The sequence below is a fragment of the Sinohyriopsis cumingii genome, chromosome 15, assembly GCF_028554795.1.
Source record: "Sinohyriopsis cumingii isolate HCF-2022 chromosome 15, ASM2855479v2, whole genome shotgun sequence".
In the NCBI taxonomy this organism is placed as follows: Eukaryota; Metazoa; Mollusca; class Bivalvia; order Unionida; family Unionidae; genus Sinohyriopsis; species Sinohyriopsis cumingii.
In genome coordinates this window covers 53,539,247-53,564,972 of record NC_142975.1, presented here as the reverse complement: position 1 = coordinate 53,564,972, position 25,726 = coordinate 53,539,247, and the positions used below count along the sequence as shown (strand labels likewise).

The 25,726-nt window shown below is 34.4% G+C and overlaps 1 protein-coding gene across 2 annotated transcripts in view; it reads right to left on the bottom strand.

The window, feature by feature from the left end:
• The window catches only part of LOC149781809 (centrosomal protein of 104 kDa-like), a 130,512-nt gene that overhangs the window by 42,215 nt on the left and 62,571 nt on the right, over window positions 1-25,726 (bottom strand). For both annotated transcript variants that reach the window (XM_089935977.1, XM_089935978.1), the window contains 4 exons: window positions 12,080-12,132; window positions 8,171-8,253; window positions 5,839-6,006; window positions 4,878-4,939 (listed from right to left, as the gene is read on the bottom strand). In XM_089935977.1, the coding sequence (XP_089792103.1) occupies window positions 4,878-4,939; window positions 5,839-6,006; window positions 8,171-8,253; window positions 12,080-12,132 (366 nt within the window). The remainder of the gene's footprint in view (window positions 1-4,877; window positions 4,940-5,838; window positions 6,007-8,170; window positions 8,254-12,079; window positions 12,133-25,726) is intronic.

Below are 25,726 nucleotides of genomic sequence, written 5' to 3'. Positions count from 1 at the left end.
GGACATGATTCTGTTAGAATCATAGAAGTAAACTGTATACTCACTTGTGTCTTGGACATGATTCTGTTGGAATCATGTAAGTAAACTGTATACTCACTTGTGTCTTGGAAAGCATTCTGTTGGAATCATAAAAGTAAACTGTATACTCACTTGTGTCTTGGACATGATTCTGTTGGAATCATATAAGTAAACTGTACACTCACTTGTGTCTTGGACATGATTCTGTTGGAATCATGTAAGTAAACTGTATACTCACTTGTGTCTTGGACATGATTCTGTTAGAATCATAGAAGTAAACTGTATACTCACTTGTGTTTTGGAAAGCATTCTGTTGGAATCATATAAGTAAACTGTACACTCACTTGTGTCTTGGACATCATTCTGTTGGAATCATATAAATAAACTGTATACTCACTTGTGTTTTGGAAAGCATTTTGTTGGAATCATATAAGTAAACTGTACACTCACTTGTGTCTTGGACATGATTCTGTTGGAATCATGTAAGTAAACTGTATACTCACTTGTGTCTTGGACAGCATTCTGTTGGAATCATAAAAGTAAATTGTTACTCACTTGTGTTTTGGAAAGCATTCTGTTGGAATCATAAAAGTAAATTGTACACTCACTTGTGTCTTGGACATGATTCTGTTGGAATCATGTAAGTAAACTGTATACTCACTTGTGTCTTGGAAAGCATTCTGTTGGAATCATAAAAGTAAATTGTTACTCACTTGTGTTTTGGAAAGCATTCTGTTGGAATCATAAAAGTAAATTGTTACTCACTTGTGTTTTGGAAAGCATTCTGTTGGAATCATATAAGTAAACTGTACACTCACTTGTGTCTTGGACATGATTCTGTTGGAATCATGTAAGTAAACTGTATACTCACTTGTGTCTTGGAAAGCATTCTGTTGGAATCATAAAAGTAAATTGTTACTCACTTGTGTTTTGGAAAGCATTCTGTTGGAATCATATAAGTAAACTGTACACTCACTTGTGTCTTGGACATGATTCTGTTGGAATCATGTAAGTAAACTGTATACTCACTTGTGTCTTGGAAAGCATTCTGTTGGAATCATATAAATAAACTGTATACTCACTTGTGTTTTGGAAAGCATTTTGTTGGAATCATATAAGTAAACTGTACACTCACTTGTGTCTTGGACATGATTCTGTTGGAATCATATAAATAAACTGTATACTCGTGTTTTGGAAATCATTTTGTTGTTTGTTCTGTGTTTTGGACATCAATCTGTCAGAATCATATAAGTAAACTGCACACTCACTGTGTTTTGTAAAGCATTCTGTTGGAATCATATAAGTAAACTGTATACTCACTTGTGTCTTGGAAAGCATTCTGTTGGAATCATAAAAATAAACTGTATACTCACTTGTGTCTTGGACATGATTCTGTTGGAATCATATAAGTAAACTGTATACTCACTTGTGTCTTGGACATGATTCTGTTGGAATCATATAAATAAACTGTATACTCACTTGTGTCTTGGAAAGCATTCTGTTGGAATCATATAAATAAACTGTATACTCACTTGTGTCTTGGACATGATTTCTGTTGGAATCATATAAATAAACTGTATACTCACTTGTGTCTTGGACATGATTCTGTTGGAATCATATAAATAAACTGTATACTCACTTGTGTCTTGGACATGATTCTGTTGGAATCATATAAGTAAACTGTATACTCACTTGTGTCTTGGACATGATTCTGTTGGAATCATATAAATAAACTGTATACTCACTTGTGTCTTGGAAAGCATTCTGTTGGAATCATATAAATAAACTGTATACTCACTTGTGTCTTGGACATGATTTCTGTTGGAATCATATAAATAAACTGTATACTCACTTGTGTCTTGGACATGATTCTGTTGGAATCATATAAATAAACTGTATACTCACTTGTGTCTTGGACATGATTCTGTTGGAATCATATAAGTAAATTGTATACTCACTTGCGTCTTGGACATGATTCTGTTGGAATCATATAAATAAACTGTATACTCACTTGTGTCTTGGAAAGCATTCTGTTGGAATCATATAAGTAAACTGTATACTCACTTGTGTCTTGGACATGATTCTGTTGGAATCATATAAATAAACTGTATACTCACTTGTGTCTTGGACATGATTCTGTTGGAATCATATAAGTAAACTGTATACTCACTTGTGTTTTGGAAAGCATTCTGTTGGAATCATATAAATAAACTGTATACTCACTTGTGTCTTGGACATGATTCTGTTGGAATCATATAAGTAAACTGTATACTCACTTGTGTCTTGGACATGATTCTGTTGGAATCATATAAATAAACTGTATACTCACTTGTGTCTTGGACATGATTCTGTTGGAATCATATAAGTAAACTGTATACTCACTTGTGTTTTGGAAAGCATTCTGTTGGAATCATATAAATAAACTGTATACTCACTTGTGTCTTGGACATGATTCTGTTGAAATCATATAAGTAAACTGTATACTCACTTGTGTCTTGGACATGATTCTGTTGGAATCATATAAGTAAACTGTATACTCACTTGTGTCTTGGACATGATTCTGTTGGAATCATATAAATAAACTGTATACTCACTTGTGTCTTGGACATGATTCTGTTGGAATCATATAAGTAAACTGTATACTCACTTGTGTCTTGGACATGATTCTGTTGGAATCATATAAGTAAACTGTATACTCACTTGTGTTTCGGAAAGCATTCTGTTGGAATCATATAAATAAACTGTATACTCACTTGTGTCTTGGACATGATTCTGTTGGAATCATATAAGTAAATTGTATACTCACTTGCGTCTTGGACATGATTCTGTTGGAATCATATAAATAAACTGTATACTCACTTGTGTCTTGGAAAGCATTCTGTTGGAATCATATAAGTAAACTGTATACTCACTTGTGTCTTGGACATGATTCTGTTGGAATCATATAAATAAACTGTATACTCACTTGTGTCTTGGACATGATTCTGTTGGAATCATATAAGTAAACTGTATACTCACTTGTGTTTTGGAAAGCATTCTGTTGGAATCATATAAATAAACTGTATACTCACTTGTGTCTTGGAAAGCATTCTGTTGGAATCATATAAGTAAACTGTATACTCACTTGTGTCTTGGACATGATTCTGTTGGAATCATATAAATAAACTGTATACTCACTTGTGTCTTGGACATGATTCTGTTGGAATCATATAAGTAAACTGTATACTCACTTGTGTTTTGGAAAGCATTCTGTTGGAATCATATAAATAAACTGTATACTCACTTGTGTCTTGGACATGATTCTGTTGGAATCATATAAGTAAACTGTATACTCACTTGTGTCTTGGACATGATTCTGTTGGAATCATATAAATAAACTGTATACTCACTTGTGTCTTGGACATGATTCTGTTGGAATCATATAAGTAAACTGTATACTCACTTGTGTTTTGGAAAGCATTCTGTTGGAATCATATAAATAAACTGTATACTCACTTGTGTCTTGGACATGATTCTGTTGAAATCATATAAGTAAACTGTATACTCACTTGTGTCTTGGACATGATTCTGTTGGAATCATATAAGTAAACTGTATACTCACTTGTGTCTTGGACATGATTCTGTTGGAATCATGTAAGTAAACTGTATACTCACTTGTGTCTTGGACATGATTCTGTTGGAATCATATAAATAAACTGTATACTCACTTGTGTCTTGGACATGATTCTGTTGGAATCATATAAATAAACTGTATACTCACTTGTGTCTTGGACATGATTCTGTTGGAATCATATAAGTAAACTGTATACTCACTTGTGTCTTGGACATGATTCTGTTGGAATCATATAAATAAACTGTATACTCACTTGTGTCTTGGACATGATTCTGTTGGAATCATATAAATAAACTGTATACTCACTTGTGTCTTGGACATGATTCTGTTGGAATCATATAAGTAAACTGTATACTCACTTGTGTCTTGGACATCATTCTGTTGGAATCATATAAATAAACTGTATACTCACTTGTGTCTTGGACATGATTCTGTTGGAATCATATAAATAAACTGTATACTCACTTGTGTCTTGGACATGATTCTGTTGGAATCATATAAGTAAACTGTATACTCACTTGTGTCTTGGACATGATTCTGTTGGAATCATATAAATAAACTGTATACTCACTTGTGTCTTGGACATGATTCTGTTGGAATCATATAAATAAACTGTATACTCACTTGTGTCTTGGACATGATTCTGTTGGAATCATATAAGTAAACTGTATACTCACTTGTGTCTTGGACATGATTCTGTTGGAATCATATAAATAAACTGTATACTCACTTGTGTCTTGGACATGATTCTGTTGGAATCATATAAATAAACTGTATACTCACTTGTGTCTTGGACATGATTCTGTTGGAATCATATAAGTAAACTGTATACTCACTTGTGTCTTGGACATGATTCTGTTGGAATCATATAAATAAACTGTATACTCACTTGTGTCTTGGACATGATTCTGTTGGAATCATATAAATAAACTGTATACTCACTTGTGTCTTGGACATGATTCTGTTGGAATCATATAAGTAAACTGTATACTCACTTGTGTCTTGGACATGATTCTGTTGGAATCATATAAGTAAACTGTATACTCACTTGTGTTTTGGAAAGCATTCTGTTGGAATCATATAAGTAAACTGTATACTCACTTGTGTCTTGGAAAGCATTCTGTTGGAATCATATAAGTAAACTGTACACTCACTTGTGTCTTGGAAAGCATTCTGTTGGAATCATGTAAGTAAAATGTGTATGAAATAGCTTGATAAATCATCATATAAATAACTCTATACTCACTTGTGTTTTGGACTGTATTCTGTCAGAATCATTTTGAGGAGATTCAGTGCAGCTTTAAAAACCTGGAATGAGATGTGGATGTGTTGAGATAGATATTACTTTATGTAAACAATGTAACCATCTTAACCTAGCAATACTGCATTTTTTCTTTCTTTTAAACTTTTGAACTTTCACCCCAACAAACTCTCAATTTACCCACCCACTCCCACTACATCCAGAATCTAAAGCCTTATAAAATAGATGGATGTAGATGACTGATCAAAACATATATGTAACTAGTGGATGCAATCTGTGATATGAAAAGAATTCCAAAAATTTTGAAAATAGATATCCAATGTTAATGTCTTCAAAAAGAGATCCAAGTGGGTCCAAGCTCTCTCACCTGACTCACAGTTGCCTAACAACCAAAGATAAGCAGTCATAAAGTTAATCAAGATTTAACTATCTATATTGCATTCTAAAAGTTACCAATCAATATATACAAAGAAGTTGGTAAGCACGATGGGAAAATGCAAGTTTATAGTATTTCTTGTATTTTAAATATAAAGGCTTTATAAATATATCTTTAGAATTTAGCACTAAATATATATATCAATAACAGAATTCGTTGCTCGAGTCAGAACATCTCTGTCTTTTCCTTACAGCGATTCCGTACCTCATTCCCCAATATGTAGTCGTATCTTCACGGTTACTGGTGACACCCTTGTTAGAGAGCCTGAATTCCTTCTTCTCTCTCTAACCATGGGCAAAGACATTTCTTAACTTATGAGTAATCCCTTCTCAGAGCAAGAAATGAGAAAAAGGTTATGATACAAATCATTTCATAACATATTCAATAACTTCATGGGTATAGGCTGCAAAAGTTTTAATTCTCCTGTCTAAAAATTGAAAGAATGATTAAATGTCTGGGACAGGACCTTTTGCTCAATCTAACTCAAAGGATAGGATGTTGTTTCCTTACAGCATAGACTTTATCTTCAATGGCTCTTTTGATAAGGAATATTGATGCCCTCATCATGCTCTTGGCATCGTCTTTCGATGTGCTCATTGACAGATCCTGCATCTGTTTGTACACTGCCAGCAGTGCATCTTCACGATATGACCACGTTTTTGAGTAAGCTTTGGAAACCTAGGAGAGAAATAATTAGAATAAATAAGGGCTCTTTCCACAAAAATACTGGTCTGAATACAGTACTGTCATTAAACTGATATGACTTCATCAGAAATTTCAAGAGTAATATCTCTTATTTGCTCCTCAGCTTAAAACAGAGATGTTTTCTTAACAAGGGTCAAGAACCATATATAGGATTGGAGCTGACTAGATGTACATTCCAAGTATGATGGCAATCCCTCCATGGGTTTGGGACTTATGACTTATGACCTTAAATAAAAACATGAATGAAAACTGAACCATGATTTTCAAATGACACTGACCTTGCATTAGAGTCAAAGAGAGTGTAGTGACGCATAAATAAGAAAGGGTAGAGCTTAACGATTTTACAGTCCAAGCACGTCAGCTATTTCCCCAGACTTAAGAATTAACTGAAAACTTCAGCTAGATTTTCAAAGTCAATTTAAAAATTTTTTGCTAAAAGTGTGCTATTTAAGGTTCGGATTTTAGTCAAAACAGCTTGGTTAATTTAAGCAGCATAAAAAAAGCTTAAAACCTGTAAAATATTAGGATAAATTTTTATATTTATCAACCAAAAGGTGGCAAGAGGCAGAAATCTGGGGCCAAAAAGCAAACAAGAAAAACAAATAATCTAGCTAGATTACAGAATCTAGCTAGGTTGACCAATGCTAACCAAAAAAATCTGTCCAAGACAACTAAAAACATTCTGAAAAATTTGAAAATTTGCAATAATGGCATAAAAATCTAAGCATGACATCTAGATATGCCCACATACATGCATGTACATTTCAGTTGTCTACCTAACATAGCTTCTGCTAAACTGTGCTAACAAAGTTTTCATTATAAAAAAAAACTGGACTCAAAAATAATTTTTTAAAAAAATGTGTACACAAAAAAAGAAAAATTGCTACAGATGGCCTGATAAACTAAAGCATTTACATAATAACAAAAACATTCTACCAAATTTCATTTACCTACCTCATGTGATTTTGGCTAAATCATGCTTACCTGGCTTATGTCACAAGTCCAAAAAGTTTTAAAATCTTTTTTAAAAATGAAAACATTTGCTATGGCCTAAAAATCTAATTTGGTCATAGACATATTAATACAAATATATAAATAACAAACGTTCTGAATAAATATATATATATATATATATATATATATATATATATATATATGGACACACACACACACAGCATTTCCCTTTATCCTCATTTGTGGTTGAGGGACCACCAAAATTTTAATTTTACCCCCAATTTTGATATCAAAGTTTGTTTTTACTCAGTCTAACCCCCACCTCTCTCTCTCTCTCTTTATAGAGATAGATATATATATATATACATATATATATATATATATATATATATATATATATATATATATATATATATACAAGCTTTATTGTTTTGAATTCCCTCAGATGGATTCAAGGAGTTTTCCACAAATTCAAGGACTTTTCAAGGCACCTGCCCCATAATTCAACAATTTTGCAAGGTTGTACGAACATTAGTTAATGCAGACGTGTCTAACAAACTTTGTCCAAACAATTAAATAATGTGCAAAAAAATTTAAAAATAAGCTGTTCACAGTCACCAGATCCTAATCATACATTGGAAACTATCAAGGTACATTCATCTAAATATCCAATTTGGTCCAGTTTGGCTTGATAAAGTTTGACCAGCTAGTTTACATGAAAGTGTGAAGGATGGATAGATGGACATGCATAATAAGCTCAATATATCTCTTGGTAGGACAAAGAGGGAGACAATTCTTTCATGGTCTGTATGGTCAACTGTGTATAAAAAAATCTGACACCCCATCCTGACTTCATATGTTCATATACTTAACATAAACATTTTTATTACAAAGAGGCATTGAAAATTTACTGCAGAAAAAACAAGATAAACTTACAAACATGAAAAAGGTATGACCATTGTATCAGTATCTAAAGTCACACAGCCTAATGGAAGCAAATAATACTCTCCTGACGTAGTCTAGGCCACAGGTGTACTTAACAACCATTAAATCATATCCTGAAAGGGTTGAACAAGGGTGACAGCTAAGCTAAAGCCCTTGTTTTCAACAAGCTGAACATAAGCAGAAACTCTGCTGTGTTGCACCATATTTAATAAGTACAGGAAACAAACATTTAACATACTAAAGGTTCACCGAAGACATCAATGGCGCTTGAAGCTTCCCTCAGCTCTTTTTCTGACATTGGTTCTGGTTCCCCAGTTATTCCTAAAAGCAAAAACAATTATAACAATCATTCTTCAATCTGTAAGGTCTATTAGCAAGATTCAGAAGATAAGTGTTCTACAGTGTAAATGAGTGCTGTATGGAAGACAGAACTATTAGCAAGCAAGAGAACAGTGAAATACACTGTGCAGTAATTAGCCCAGTTTTTACATGTGTATGTTATTTCCAAAGCTCTGTAATATAGACAAATGCAGCATAGTGGATGGAACACACTGCATTTGGTATGGTTGAGAGATACTGCAGTCACTCTGGTTTCCATGCCAGACTTGTCACAAGAAGGGTGTTGGTTCCAATGCTGCCAGGACAAACCTCCGAATGGACAGAATGATTCTTTTCTTGGCAATGTATTTAACTCAAATTGCCTCAAAATGATATAACCTTTCATGTACTGATATACCATTAAATATAAAACAAACTTAGTACGGCCAGATATACAGCTGTTTTATGGGTTTTATTTACTAAAGTGAAGGAGAAAACTAATGCATACATGTGTACGAGTTTTCACAAATTTGACAGGTGGGATGGGAGGCATTGCTAACAACAGATGGGAGTTTCCATGCATTTGACAGGAGATGGGAGTTTTCAAACATTTGACTTGAGATGGGAGTTTCCAAACATTTGACAGAAGGGATGGGAGGCAATGCTAATGACAGGAGATGGGAGTTTTAAAAAAATTTGACAGGAGGGATAGAGGTATTGTTTATACCAGGAGATGGAAATTTTCCAACATTTGACAGGAGGGATGGGAGGCATTGCTAGTAACAGGAGATGGGAATTTTCACAAATCTGATATGTGAGACAGGAGGCAATGCTAATACCAGGAGAATTATCCAACCACTTTCTTTGGAAGTTCACTTGTGTGTGTGTGTGTGATTTGGATTTTTAACGTAGCTTTAACAATTTTTCAGTCATATCGCTATGATGTCTGCAATGTGACAGTTTATAGTGATGTCTAGCACTGGGGCATCATGCCACAGACATGTAGCGTGATGTCATACCCAGTCACACTATCCTGACACCAGGCCGACCAGTCCTACCACTAACCTCTTAATTCTGAGTGCCAAGCAAGGTAGTTGTTAGTACCATTTTTGTAAGTCTTTGGTATGACTCGGCCAGGGATCAAACCCATGACCTTCTGCATCCAAGGCAGATGCTCTAACCACTTGGCCACTGGAGCAGTAGGAAGTTCACTTGTATGTAACAAATCTTCCAACGAAAACCCAACTGTTATGACTTTCTGTTAAGGTTATGCTCCACACATTTTTTACATTTCACTTCCCCACATGCATGTCATCTGCAAGATGTCATACCTTTGAACTGAAAACTGATCAACACTGGGACCATTATTATCACTTACAATCCAAAATAAATTGGCCCTGTCCCTGTTCTGAAGAACTAATTTTCCGTACCTACACTCATATGGAAATTTTAAAAAATTTAATTTGTCTTTCTCTATTCCAAATTTCAAGAAACCTAACAGGCTAAACATTTTAAAATAAGCATTTAATCCAATCACATTTTAATTCTGTGATAATCGTATCAAGTTTGATATCCAAAGTATCTGTTACAAACTGATTGCTTAAACAAAATTGATCCCTGCCAAATGAACAGTTCTACATTCTACTCTGAATAACACATGATCCTATTGTTCAAATGTTGGGATTCATCCCAATGCAAACCATAAAACTGTGTGGTGTAACTTTAAGAGGCTCTTACTAGTCCCTTTACTTTCAGCAATTGGACAAATTTCCTCTTTTTTCTCATTGGTTTGTTTTATTTAAACCAAGGCATAAATTTATTTTTGCTTTTAAGACAGTTATTCTTTCTGCAATAAATAATTTTTACCAATATGACTTGGTGATTTTGTGGACTTTGGGTAGTTTTGCATTTAAAACATACTCCACTGTCCCATGCCTCAGTAATGATAAGTAAATACTTTGATTGGAGGTTAGATTGGTACCATTTTCAATTTGGACCAACTGGACCTCATTAGAAGTTGTGTGGCAAAAATCCAATTTCAATACAACTTTGTCATGAAGGCATAAGTTGTGATAACAAGATTCCAAAAAGATTTCCATGTTGGCTTTATTGGAGATCAGATCAGTGCCATTTTCATACCACATACTGATATGACCATTTGTTCCAGATGAGTCGAGATAAAAAAATTTCAAGCTGGCTGTTTTGGCAGCCATATTGGTTATCTGAGTGGCATAATTTTCATTTAGGACCAATTAGACCTTGGGATGAATGTATATGTGTAGAAGTTTTACGTCAAATCTGCTAGCAATACAGGACTAGCAATGACAAACTTGTGCTAACAAAGAGATAGATGATAGACGTACAACTAGTGATCCCATAAGCTCTTCTGGTGTATGAAAACTAGCTCTAACAAGGAATATAGAAAAATGCAAAAGCTACAAATGGCCAGACAAGCTAACAGTAAGATACCTGCATATACTGAGTTTTATAATAATTTAGGCAACAACAGCTGAGAAACATGTCAATATTAGAGGTTAATATTGTGCAACCCATGCAAGAAGATAAAATTCTAATGTACTACTTCTGATGTCAATATTCGCTCTTATAATTTTTCTTTTACTTGATATGTGTCTTTCATTCATCATAGAAACTCCATGGCAGAAAACGAATGTGATGGGTCAAACTAAAATTTAATTACAAGAATAGTTCCAATTAATTAATGCACAATTTGATGTCTGATTTGGCATGTTGCATTAATTTGTTTTGATATGGTATAAACAAATGAAGATGGAACATGTCTATCAAGAGCCAATGAAATTCAATGAAAATTTTTCAGGACTGAATTTCATTTACAATGGAAATAAAATGCACAGCAAAACCTGTCTAGAGGTACCATCCATTCTGTTGACCAAAAAATAAAATGATATCTCACTACATGTGGCCTCTCAATTTGTTAATGTTTTAAACTATATTTACATCTGAATTTGGAAATTTATTATCCAAAGATTCATTAAATCCAAGTTAAATAAAATCAATCGATTTCAATGTACTCATTTATAAGTCTAGTCCAGTTGCAATCTGCACAGACCCAGATCTGCTTTTTCATAATACATTGGCATATCTGGGTCCATGCAGACTTGTTTGGAGCAATCAATAAAACAAACACTGTAGACCCAGATCTGATAGTGCTTTATGCGATGGCTGATCAGGGTCTATGTTGTTTGCAATTGGACTCACTTATAAGTGAGTATATAAAAAATGTCAAATGCTACGAATCCATAAAAGAGTAATTTGTTATAAACAAGGCTACCTCATACTGGGGTGTCAAAAATACCATAACATAAATGCCAAAAATGGGATCCATGACCATTTCCATGTTATATAATTGCCAAAAATGGGATCCATGACCATTTCCATGTTATATAATTGCCAAAAATGGGATCCATGACCATTTCCATGTTATATAATTGGCAAAAATGGGATCCATGACCATTTCCATGTTATATAATTGGCAAAAATGGGATTCATAACCATTTCCATGTTATATAATTGGCAAAAATGGGATCCATGACCATTTCCATGTTATATAATTGGCAAAAATGGGATTCATAACCATTTCCATGTTATATAATTGGCAAAAATGGGATCCATGACCATTTCCATGTTATATAATTGGCAAAAATGGGATCCATGACCATTTCCATGTTATATAATTGGCAAAAATGAGATCCATGGCCATTTCCATGCTATATAATTGGCAGTGCTATAATGAGGCACCTTATAGTGAGGGACCACTGCATGTTGTGTATGACATTCCAAATTTAATTACCAGCAATGGATTCTTCTGGTGGCTGATCCACTGGCTCTTCTGTTACTGAAGGTCTGAAAAATACACACAAAATGTCCGAGTTTTTTCACGGTAAAAACCAGCAGTTCAAATATTCCATATAAATTTTGCAGCAAGAAACATAAGTTCAGGACTGAACCTCCAATAAAGAACCTGAAAATATATACCAGAAGGTCACAGCCCTGCCCTCCTATAATAAGTCTTGAATAAATTTACTTCTATGTCATAATTCTACAAAATTGGAGTACATCTACCAGTATATCAGATGCCTAACCTCCACTATTTAACCAGGAGTACCTCTATCAGTATCCCATTTTCATTTACTGAACCTATTTCTTTTTTATTTTGCGTAATTTTCTGCATAGCAATCAATACATATATGCAATGAACAAAATTCTAAATAAGTTGACAAGCTACAAATCTCTCTTGATAGCCCATGTACATCATGGTCCAAACACACAGACTGCACTATAAGCAAGGACACAAGTTACCAAACAACCTAATGAAAATTAAAAGTAATGCCATCCTCACTGGACATTGAGAAATGGGGGGGGGGGCAACTATGCTGCTTAAAGGCTGAATAATTGTTCTATGATTGTGTTGGGATTCACTGTCAAAAATATTTCTTTTCCTGTATATAATGCCCAACCTCAATAATGTTAATATTTTTCCAACTGGTCTCAACAACCTTCACATGTACAAGAAAACATTGTGTATTACATCACTGCTTTTTGTTGCTGCTGATTCACAACCAAACAAGATTTCTTGTTTCAAAACCTAGGGAAATTTATTTTGTGAAACAGCCATCAAAGTAAAAACTCAGTTCTTTCAAAAACTGTTATATTTGCGAAATATTGATGCCATGATTTCATTGCAAGTGAGTGATAATTCAAGAATTTGAAGGCAATGATAAACTCTGAAACTCGCTTCTCGACAGTGAACCATATCTTAGTGTGAAAATACTCATTTCACTTGGATACCCTGCTATTTTTTATCCCATTTGTGAATGAGTAGGCTAATTTAATGTAGTTTAATTATATTATGTACACAATGATATTAATAACTGTGTTTAATTTACCAATTTAAATTAGTTGACATGACAAATGACCAGGGCACCTAGTTCTTACACAGGCTGGATTTGCAGGCCCTTAAAATTTTCTTTTAATCCATCCCCCTTATTTGATTTGATACAAAAGACGAAGTTAACATGAGAATAAAAAGCAGGTTTGCAACAAATACTTCACTAAGTCAGGTATCAAAACTAGGTTGACACTTAATGAGGTTCTCAGAGAAATGTTTGCAGACGTAACTGTTACAGTAGACCCAGGGGTCACACTACTAGGCAAAGTGGGTGATGAAGTCGTAACTGTTACAGTAGACCCAGGGGTCACACTACTAGGCAAAGTGGATGATGAAGTCGTAACTGTTACAGTAGACCCAGGGGTCACACTACTAGGCAAAGTGGATGATGAAGTCATAACAGTTACAGCAGACCCAGGGGTCACACTACTAGGCATAGTGGATGATGAAGTTGTAACTGTTACTGTAGACCCAGGGGTCACACTACTAGGCAAAGTGGGTGATGAAGTCGTAACAGTTACAGCAGATCCAGGGGTCACACTACTAGGCAAAGTGGATGATGAAGTCGATAAAAAATGTAAACTTCACCTCCTGCTCTTATAAAAGTGAAAATGATTTCACCCTGTTTTTTTTTTAGAGGAACATTGAATGACTGTCCTTTTTGAGATGCTCCCTAGCCTAAGCCAGGTAAGTTCCAGTGTTATGTTATAGTTCAAGCCAAAATGTAGGCTTCAAACCATCATATAGTTGGTGCAACTCTTGCACATTCACAGGCATGTGTTTTGATAGCTGACTGGCCATTAACCCTTTCCTGGGTAAGTTAGCAACTTCCATTGCCCGATTTCCACAAGTTGTGTTTCAAGAATTGAATCGGTAACAGGAATATTTTAACTGCATTGTTTACATTAATTTCTTCATAAAAATCAGTTTGGAACTTAAGTAAACCCTGTCATGGGGAAATAATGGCAGACATTGCTGTGTCTGGTAAGTACAACTTTATTAGACAGTCTCTTTTTGTAGACCACTGGGCAAATATATTCAGGAAAATATACGATTCATAGAAAGCAGTCTAAATACTACATTAAGATTTAACTTGAAATGCAAAAATGTAGGTCAGAAACATATGGAAAAATGCAGTGTTGTGGGAATCGAGAGACTCTGTACAGTCAAAGTTGTATTCTGAGTTCAGTCATTTTTGTGAAAATATGAAGAAAAAAAAATCAGCAAAGCAAATACTATTTAACCAATACCCAATGTTAATAAAGTAATGCAGACAAATAATAAAACCTTTAATTTGCAATCCTATCAATGGACTGTTGTAACAAAGCTATAAAGTGAGTGGTTATATTAAGAAAACCCCTCTTTCTAAATAATGATGCACTTGCATGTTGACTGTGTCAATTTGGTTGAAAAAGGTTTTAGTTCATTCATATACTGACTTTAATTCTTCAATGAGTGTTGTCTATGAATAGTTATGGCAAAGTTTTATCGGCAACAAAGACATCAGGACCAATGGTATTATCTGAAAGACTTGTGCATTTGCTCTCAAGTACATGGTATGGGGGCTGTTTCAAACAAGTTTAGAAATCTTTTCAACTGCCATTTTACAGTGAACTTTCAAAAAAGAAAAGAAAACTTCTTGATTAAGGGCAGTTGATTAACCATTTGTATTAAACTGCAATTACAATACTGTAATCTATTTACTCAAAATTCATTACAGTCTACAGATTTTTTTGTTCTCTTTTGTACTCATATTGCCAAAACACACTGCATATGAACATGTATAAACTCAAAAACACGCAGTAAATGTGTTTATTATATGTATAGAACTAAGAAATTTTCTACTTGAAAATAAAACACTGCTTAAAACAAATGTTAAATGCAAATTTAATATGCATACTGAGAAATAGAGAGCATAATTCAAATATATCTATATTGCAGGTCTTGCTTTGCTTCTCCCTGTTCAGATATCACTTCTCCCTGTTCAGATATCACTTCTCCCTGTTCTGTCCAATAGGAGATCACTTCTCCCTAAACTTCAAGTCTAACTTGACCCCTGCAGACTGACATATTTCAAGTTTAAATACAAGAAGGAATATCGCATTTAGTATGAATACACTTAAAACTGAACTAAAAGATAGAACTAAAACACAAATTTCACTTGACAAAACATATTTAATTTGTGATTTATTTATTAAAGTGCTGCCTCCTGTAGGCATTAGTGACAGACATTTTCATTATCAAAATTTCATAGAATATTATTATTTACAGTGTACTAAGAATGTTGTTTGGAGAAAAAAATTCCAACAAAAAACATGGATTTTTTAAAATACTCTAATGCTGTGTCCAGTGTTATGCTAATGAAATGGAGTGGATTTTTTTAAATACTCTACTGTTATGTCCAGTGTTATGCTAATGAGATGGAGTGGGTTTTTTTTACATACTCTAATGTTATGTCCAGTGTTATGCTAATGAGATGGAGTGGATTTTTTTTAATACTCTAATGTTATGTCCAGTGTTATGCTAATGAGATGGAGTGGATTTTTTAAATACTCTAATGTTATGTCCAGTGTTATGCTAATGAGATGGAGTGGATTTTTAAAAAAATACTCTAATGTTATGGCCAGTGTTATGCTAATGAGATGGAGTGGATTTTTTTACATACTCTAATGTTATGTCCAGTATTAAGCTAATGAGATGGAGTGGATGTTTTTTACATATTCTAATATTATGTCCAGTGTTATGCAAATGTGATGGAGTGGTTATTTCTGCACTAGTAACATGTCACTTAATCAATGTAGATGCCACTGACCACAAAAAAAATCACAAGAAATTATACACTTTAGTTGCTAGAAAATGTACATTGCCACTAGCATGTACATAACCTACTGCATTGCAAACATGTCTCATTCAAGTAAATGACTTTGCTCTCAAAAGATATGGAATTAATTTTTAAATCTTCAAATGGGTTAATTCAAACATGAGAGTAAAATGTAAACTTCACCAAAATGCTTGATTCTTGCAGTGAAGGGTTGTGACTGCCCATACAATGAAAAGAGAGCGTCACAAAATACATTATTCCATATCACTTAATCAATACTACATAACTGATATACCAGCAGTCGAGACATATCTAATCTTGAGATGCTACTTGCAAATGTTAAGGACATTTATTACAAATCAGAATTAGATTTCTTATTCTGAGTCACTACCTCATGAAAGCTTATGAATACAGTACTCAGGTTGCTACCAACATATTTATTTGTACATCTTTTGGAGTCTGATATCACCAATATTTATTATAGTTTAAATCAATACTGAATATATACTATTACTCACTTTTAAGAACATTTCATGACTATTTTAAATGTATGTTTTAGGAACAGGCTTAAATTTACTCAATAAAATAAAAGTCCTGACCACATCATCAACATCAAAATGTTATCGCCTAAATAACGATTTAAGATAATCAGATATACCCATGTCAGACTTTAGTTCAATCCAATCAGATTGCTGGATTTTAGCTTCAGCTGATTAAAAAGTCTTAATTCAAGTTGTTTGGTGAAATTCACACTTAGTATTAAAACATACCAGTAAGCCTACCTAAATATACGTAAAAATGACCAAAGTATGCACAAGATGAGCTTAAACTGGCATTTTGTTCTATTTTTATTAAAAAACCATAATTCCAGTTTGGAAACAAATTGTACAAAACCTAAAATTTTAGTGATTTCCAATACTGTAATAATGATACTATAAAAGATCATATCCGTAATCAAACTGTGAGACAGAAGTCATAACAGCTTTACTGGAAGAGCAACACAGATTCATAACCAAAGGATCCTGGGTTTGATACCCACCCAAGTCATCCTGGGTCAGCTGCATCAGTGTCTTTGGGAAAGGCACTTACCGGGTAGTTCCCACTTGCTTGACATGATCTAGCCAATATGTTAAAAGTGCCAAGAATACCCAAAAAAATTAAATTAAATTAATAATTCCATTCTGCAAAATTGATTAGAATGTATGATGATTTTCCAAAAATGACAGACAGTTCATTAAGTAATTTCCAGCTGCCAAGAACATAAATCACATGCAGTGCAACTGGAATATCCCTGAAGTCCAAAATTGATGTGATCAGTCTTCATTGTTTTCCAGGTAAACTATAAAAAGACAGTGCAACCATACCAAGCATGGCTGGTACAAGTTATGAATTTATTAATAGATTCTATAGCCAATATTATTCAGGTATATTGTGTTTACTACTAAAATGAAAGCTTGTATATATAGTTATCACAGAAATATGCCAGTATTAGATTCTTACCACCAACTATACAGTAGTGTTAACACAGATATGTTAAAAAAATTACAATTCAATATCTCCACCTGTAGTTTGTCACTTATTTATAAGAGACAATGAAAATAAAAACAGCAACAAAGACCTGTTTGATCAACACAATCTTGTACTGATAGGTACGTTTAAGCAGTATTTGGTAATCTTGCTGGCAAAATACTAAATATGCTCAACTAAAGGAACAAACTGGACAATTACAGCCTGAAGAAAAGATCAAGTGACCTCATTTACAAAGACCTGAAAAACAGACATGATTTAAGACAGTAACATTCTGTATATTGAATCACAAATATTTTGCAAAGAGAGGTCAAACATTAATGAAAAAAAAATAACTTTTAAGAACCAAAACACTGCAAGAGAGGGAGACAATCAGACATTTAAAAAGCATATGCACATCTATAGAAGAGTTGCACAATAAAAGCCAAACTGAGAAACAATTAAGTTTACAAGAACCGATGTAAAAGTCTGTATTTCCAATTAAGGTCCATAACCTTGAAGGTATGGTGAACAAACAAATTTCCCAAAAGTCATGTCTGTACGGATCTAATATACATAAAACTCAAAATGAATTATTGAATATTTCTTCTTAGATAAAGAAGCATTTAAGCAGATCCAACTTTAAACACAAATAAAGACTGAACTTTGAGAAAGTCCATAACGATGAACAGCTTAAAGGTTACAGTGATCATCAGGACTTAAGAGCACACTGAAAAGATCTAGAACACTTAACGCCACTTGTCTTTTCATACTCAAAATACAAATTAGCCCATGAACATGTATTTTTTTGGGGTGGTGGGGTTTACAACTAATGTGATTATGTAATTCTCACTGTTTTTGTTGTGTTGTTAGTTTTTTCCACTGGCACAAGTCCCCAGTGCAAAGACAATATTCTATCCCTAAATTTTGTACTTGAGGTCTAGAAAACAAACAGGATGCCAGTCTGATACCTATGTCACTTCCAACAATCTGAATATCCTCCTTCTTTGACTTGGACTGAGACTGAAGGACATGAGAGAGAAAAAGGATGAGGGAATTAGGCAAATACAACTGGCAAGCTTTACACAGATAAAATTAGTTTACCCCTGCCTCCAAAACATTTTAATAACAGTAATGCATTCCCTGCTATTATTTGTGATGCTGAATTTGCCAGCCCATGGGAGGCCTGATAGCATGTGATAAGCTATCAAGTGAAGTTACCATTGTTGTCAGTAGAATGTTTTAATGTTTTAATGACAACTGAAAGATGAGTTGACAGTGTCTTTGATTAATGCAACTGGACCCAAAGCAAACAAAATCTCTTGTCAAACAGTGAATGAAGGTAAGCAGATTAAAAAGTGGAGTGAGAATGTCAGAAGGCAGCTTCCATGATGTCATCCTAAGAAGAGTAATTCAAAAAAGCCCAAAATGCAGCTAGAGCCCCGACTTTATGGACTCGATTTTCATGAATGAAGGCTGTTGTCAGTGAGAGACTGAAAAACTCTTTTTAAAAATTCCTAGTAAACCACTTGGAGATGATTGTTGCCAAAGAATCATAAGCACCCTTCAATGGGAGAAAAAGACGGTTTACAAAACTATCTTTTTACTTTTGAATCAGCTAGATGGAACTGTAAATATTTAACTAGGCAAAGAAACCTATCTTGATTATCCCCTGTACAGATATGACTGAAAAGCGGCCTAAATGATCATAGTAACCTCAGATGAGGGAGATCGCAAGCTCGAACAAGGGCTGAGTCATACCAAGAACTTATACAAATTGTACCAGCCACTGCCTCACGTGGTGATCAGCATCAAGAGGTTAGTGTTAGGACTGGTTGGAATGGTGTCAGGAAAAAATGACAGGGCGAGACATGATGCTGCATGTCTGTGGCATGTTGCCCCAGTGTCTTACATCACTGTAAATGCCACACTAAAGACATCATGGCAATAGGACTGAAAAACTGTTAAAGCTACATTAAAAATCCAAATCAAATACACACAAACACATGAACACACGCGTTTCTTCATCTTGGTGATTGTGATGAGGATGAAGACTTTTAATTCCAAGATTCTCAAAGGAAGCGTCACTGTAAGATTTATAAGGAGGTTTAGATAGTGACCAAAGAACATATGGGAGGTTCCACCTTAGTATTAACTAATGAAAGACTGGTATCTAGAGCTCAAGGTACCTGATCAGTTTTGAAAGATGCAGGATTGATCCAATAGTGGTGCCCATAGAGAATATTAGAGTGTAAGAGATAGTTGTTCTATAGACGTTAACTGTGGATACTTATCAGTCTTTTCTTTGAAGGAAAAAGAAGAAAATCTGCAATTGCTGTTAAAGTTAAGGGTGGAGAATTCCTGTGCACAATGGACCCTCCATATTGTGAGAGTAGATCCCTCCTAGTTTTTCATTCCATAGGAACACTGACGAACAAGTCAAGGATATAAATGAATCATGATTTTGGTGGTCACAGGGGAGTTATCAGAATCAGCAGTGAACTGGAAGTCCTGACTCTGTTAGGATCTGAGGGTATTTTACTGAAAGACAGGAAGGTGTAGGCATACATTCAATCAGCTCATATGAAAGATATTCACCACCTACACTCCCTGATTGGGCACTGGATACACATAATGATAAAGCTTGTTCAGTTTCATTGCAAATACATCTACTATTGATCTTTTCGAAAGATGAAAGAATGCCTCTGCTACCAAATGGTGTATAGATCATTCTGTGAAGCCTGCTTGCCACTGTATTTCAGAACATTCCTCTATCCCAAAGTGAAATATCAAACTCCTCAGAAGCTGTCAAGATGGTTCTAAGCTTTCAAGCAAAAGGAAAAGATGTGTTGCCCACGTTGTTGGAGGTACAATAAAATCAATGTGTTGTCTCTAAGACACAGCAATGCCTTCCAAATCTGACACACTCCTAAAGTGATGGGGAAAGAAAACTCATTTCAAGATTACTGATTTGGACGAAAGTGTTGCAGGACTACTCCCTCAGGCTCTAGGTAAAGCATGAAGCCTATATTTGAGGCACTGGTGTAAAGGACAGAGTGAGGTTCCAGTACATGAGAAACCTGTTTTGATTTTCACACCAACTCAGACAGCAGAGGAAACTTTGCAGGAGCGAGCGTGACTCCCTATGAGAATATGGAAGTGGGAGGGATTTGTCAACTTCTTCCCTGACCATTCCTGCCACCTTGTCATGAAAATGATGGTGGAAAGGGATTTTATCCTTGTTTAAACTGCTTGGGGGAGTGGCTTAAAACCTTCCGAATAGGGGCATTCCTTCACTGGTTTATCAGGGTTTATTACTGCAACCAGGTATTGGTGTTGCTCATCCCATCATTCCTGAGATTAGCCTGCTGAATAGTGTCTCTAGATTGAGATGAAAAAGCTCTGCAGACAGCACTACAGACATTGCATCACAATGCACGATGTCTTGTCTAACAGTCTCTACAAGGCCTCATGGAGAAAATGATTCCTCCTTCGAAAGACTGATGGAGGCTGCAAAAAAATAAGGGCTGCATGGAAGACTATGGCAACTAGTGTCTACACTTTCAGTTCTTAAAGTTTTTTTCCATACAGCCTATCGATCACATGTCCATCTGAAGTTCTGAAATACCAGACTGAACATTGCTGTCAGATGCAAATAAAAATTAAAATAAAGAATTTCCAACAACATATCCAGTACAGATTTGTTCTTTGAAAGTATAAAAAAAAATGTGAGACAACATAAAAGCTGACATCATGCTCGATATACCAGCATTTCATTCATTTGTGTCACTACTGATCAGTGAAAATGTAATTATATATCATATGATGGTAGGCTGACAATACAAGACATCGATACTGACTCTCATATGTAGGGGGGAGACATCTTACTGCCATAACAATCAGTGTTGTGGAGCTATAATCCGACAGCGTCAACAGGAAAATAAGAGGCCAAAGTTTACACTGGAAAAACAAAAGGGCAGGAAATACTTGTCCGGACAGTGATTACTATCAAAGGCATGAAACAGAAGAAACACCACTTTGCTAATAATGTACTCACATTTCTCAAAATCAACTAAAATGGATACAGACACAACAAAAATAAAGCAAGGACTGAATAGAAATAAAGAAATAAAGCACAAAAATAGACAAAATTGTTAGCTGAAATGACATAAGACACCTAAACTAACAAAGTGGTAAGCATCAAAGTGACAAATGTATCAATGTACAAGAAGGAAGATATCCTTATGATTGACTACCGTAGTTACCATATATATGGGGACATGATAAAATTAAAAACATTTCCTGTACCAGAACTTATAGTGGAACCTTTTTTCACCTAGGCTTCAGAAATTAAATAAATTTGTATTACATTATTGTTCCCCCAACCCCACTGCACGTTTCATTAAAACAGATAAATAAAACGTTTATTTGATAATAAAAAGAAAGAAACTAACCTTCTATTGTTATCATTTATTCCTTTCTTCAACATGAGAATTAAAAAAGAAAATATTTCCATGTAATCTGTACATGTAGCGTAGGCTTACATACTGTAGTGTGTATAGCTTATGTCCAGTAGCACATGCCACATTACTCATTGACATGAACATTGAAAAACAAATTATGTTTGGTTGTGCTCAAAGGTTTGAATATGTTATCTGATTGAAAACTGGATCCAACAAATTGCAAACAAGAGGGAAATAATCAACCAATATCTTGAAGACAACTGCCATTCACACATGATATGGTGTTAGGTGTAAAATAATTAGGACTGAATTATATCCCAGTCTACTATATGAAAGTATCTCGCAAATAAAAATCATTCTTTGAAAACAAATTCACTTGAGTGCAAGTGACAATCTTTTTCCCACGGGTTACAAAAGTATCATTACTATTTACCCACAGACATCAATGCTTCATTGTATTAACTGTAACTACAGATGCCAGCACATATAAGTCCAGGTGAAGAATAAACACAACTGGCAGCGAGCAGTAAACTCCTTTTTTGAACTTACTAACAGGACATCAAAGACAAAGGTTATTTTTTATTACAAAGCAAACCAACCTAGAAAGCAAACTATGGATACTCTAAAGCCATTTTTTTAAAAGGCTATCAATACAAAGGTTATGTTATTGCAAAGCATACTGACCTCGGAAGCTGACTATGGATTCTTTTAAGTGTGCCATCTTTTTTTTTTTTTGAATATACAAAGAAGGCAGAGATATGGAAGCTAATTTTGATTTCTTTTCACCAGTATTCATGGGTATTTTGAAAATAAATTGGAACAATTAGTACTTCGTGCACAGACATTGATGACCCAGCATCATCCCAAGATTTGCAGAAAATAAAATCATGTGATGAATTCATGAAGACCAGAAGAGATGGAGATGATTTCACCGATAATATATGATCATTAACTTGGATGAAATTCTAGTGTACTTTGGTCACATTCCTGGATGGACTGATGATAAGAAGGAGGTCAATGGTGTGAGAATTAGCAAGACTGGCACAGACTTGAAAAAATCTGACTTTAGTCATTGCAGTTTCTGCTTCAGGTGATGCGTTGCCTCTAACAATTTTTCACAGTATGAGAAAGCTAAAACAGAATATTCATGCACCGAAAGAATGGATTGTACATGTGCAGGAGAAGGTTTTGTTTAAAATGAGATACTGCATAAGAAGATTAAAGAGTTCTGTCTCAAAATAAAATTTCAGCTGGAGTGCATTTTCCGACATGTAGTTTTTGAATGATTCAAAATGTGTCAGACAACTTACGACATGAAAAAAATGATGCAGTGCAGAAAAAAATTACTTTTACAATTAAATTATGGTGTCCAAACAAATATGGTGTCCCAACATATACGGTAAATATGGTAAGTATTCTAGACCTCTAATTACTAACTGGACTGGGGAATAATGTCCTTGGATAAACATCATGTACTAACACCAGGAAAAGACAGCAATACAATACAGCAGGTAATGTATTACTGCTATTAAATACTAAATTAAGATATTGAAATAAAAGTAACAAGATTTTAAAAGGCAACTGTAACAGACATACTGGACATACTGGAGTATGTAAACAATTTATATAAACACCATTCAAGATGAAAAATTTGATTCCATCCATAACTCTTCTATGTAGGGGTGGGGTGGGCTAAAGCTTGAAGAGAGAGAGAGAGGTTGTTAAAGAATGCACAGCAGATAAGTTCCCCTCCACGTGTTGATACTGATGTACAATTTGAGGGTTTGATGTCACCTGTTCATTAAAATGTAAAAGGTTTGCTACATGTAAATCTGCCCTGAACACAACATACAGTTTAGGCACATACTTGTAAACCTCTCCCCTGATAACTTGCACACATCTGGTGATATCAGACCCTCAAATCTTCCAATAGTATCAACACAGGTTTTGGGGGTTGATTTGTCAGACTACAGCAGATGATACATATAAAGCCACCAAATTAAGCTAACTAGGTCCCATACTCTTGAAAATTTTTTTCTTCAGAATCTTCAACTTAAGCTCAAATTTCTAAACAATGTGTCTGACTGTAAAGCTTAATGATGTCTAAATTCTGTAGCACCCAATACATCAAGTCACCACTTTGTGTAATAATATTCTAACATTTCTTATACTGCACCCAATAAATCAAGTCACCACTTTGTGTAATAATAGTCTAACACTTCTTATACTCCACCCAATAAATCAAGTCACCACTTTGTGTAATAATAGTTTAACACTTCTTATACTTCACCTAATAAATCAAGTCACCACTTTCTGTAATAATAGTCTAACACTTCTTATACTCCACCCAATAAATCAAGTCACCACTTTGTGTAATAATATTCTAACACTTCTTATACTGCACCCAATAAATCAAGTCACCACTTTGTGTAATAATAGTCTAACACTTCTTATACTGCACCCAGTACATCAAGATCAAGTCACCACTTTGTGTAATAATAGTCTAACACTTATTATACTGCACCCAGTACATCAAGATCAAGTCACCACTTTCTGTAATAATAGTCTAATAAACTAAACTTCATAGAATTGAAGTGTAATGCAAAGGCAAGTATAAATTACTGAATCATAAATTACAGGTCATACTGACTTAGTATTCATTGAGTACTGTAATACTCAAGATGAAATAGGTCATTGTGACTTAGTTTTCATTAATGACTGTATTATTCCTCATGAAATATTTACACATAAAGTCTTGTGAATCTACAAGCATTATTTTTCAGAGATAAAATGACCTCAATGCAAACCTCACACTCAGTGTTAAAACCAGATGGCTGAACATCTGCAATCCATACACCAGACCTGCTTTGCAATCCAATCAATATTTGGAAAGATTCTTGGAATATACCCTGAATGGAGTTCATAAAACTTTTTTTTAAAAAGTCTATGATTTTATTTCCAATACTCACTTGTCTGAGTTTTGCATAAGTGATGGATTTCCAAATTTGTGAGAATGTTCCTGAATATGTTCATCAAATAAAATTGGGCTAATTATTTCACAAACAATAACAGATATTAATTTAAATATGATGTTTTGTTGACACGATGACAGACAATGTCCAACTGACATGGCAAGGCAATGATCACTGAACTTGAAGAGGACTCATTTGAGTTTCAAAACCATAGCCATGTCAGCTTTATGAAACTATATATCATAGTGAAACAGCACAAGTACCATATATACCCAATTATTAGCCAAGTCTAACTGCAAACTGCACAGATCCTGATATCTCAACACATAAATTGCATATATATCATGGTCTATGCAACTTGTTGTGAGTAATCCGTAGACCAAACAATATTTTTTGTAATGACAAATCAGGGTTTATATTGTTTGCAGGTATACCAGACTTATAAATGAGCATATAAAATAATTATAGGTTACTGCATTTGTAAGGGAAAATATGAACGAGTTTTGGGATGGAATACTGCACGACCTTGGGAGTGCAGTATATCCTTCCAACAAAAGGAGTTCATATTTTCCCATACAAATGCAGTAACCTTTTAATTATATGCTCATTTTTTTATTCTACCTAAGGTTTAATTATATAAACAAAATACACTATGAGTAACAATGTAAATGAATGAATGCCGTATTCCAAACTAAATACACAAGCACAGATTTGTCATTACACAATGACATCATTATTAATGCGCACATAACTCCACCCAGATAAATTGAACTTAGTTGTGAGCTCG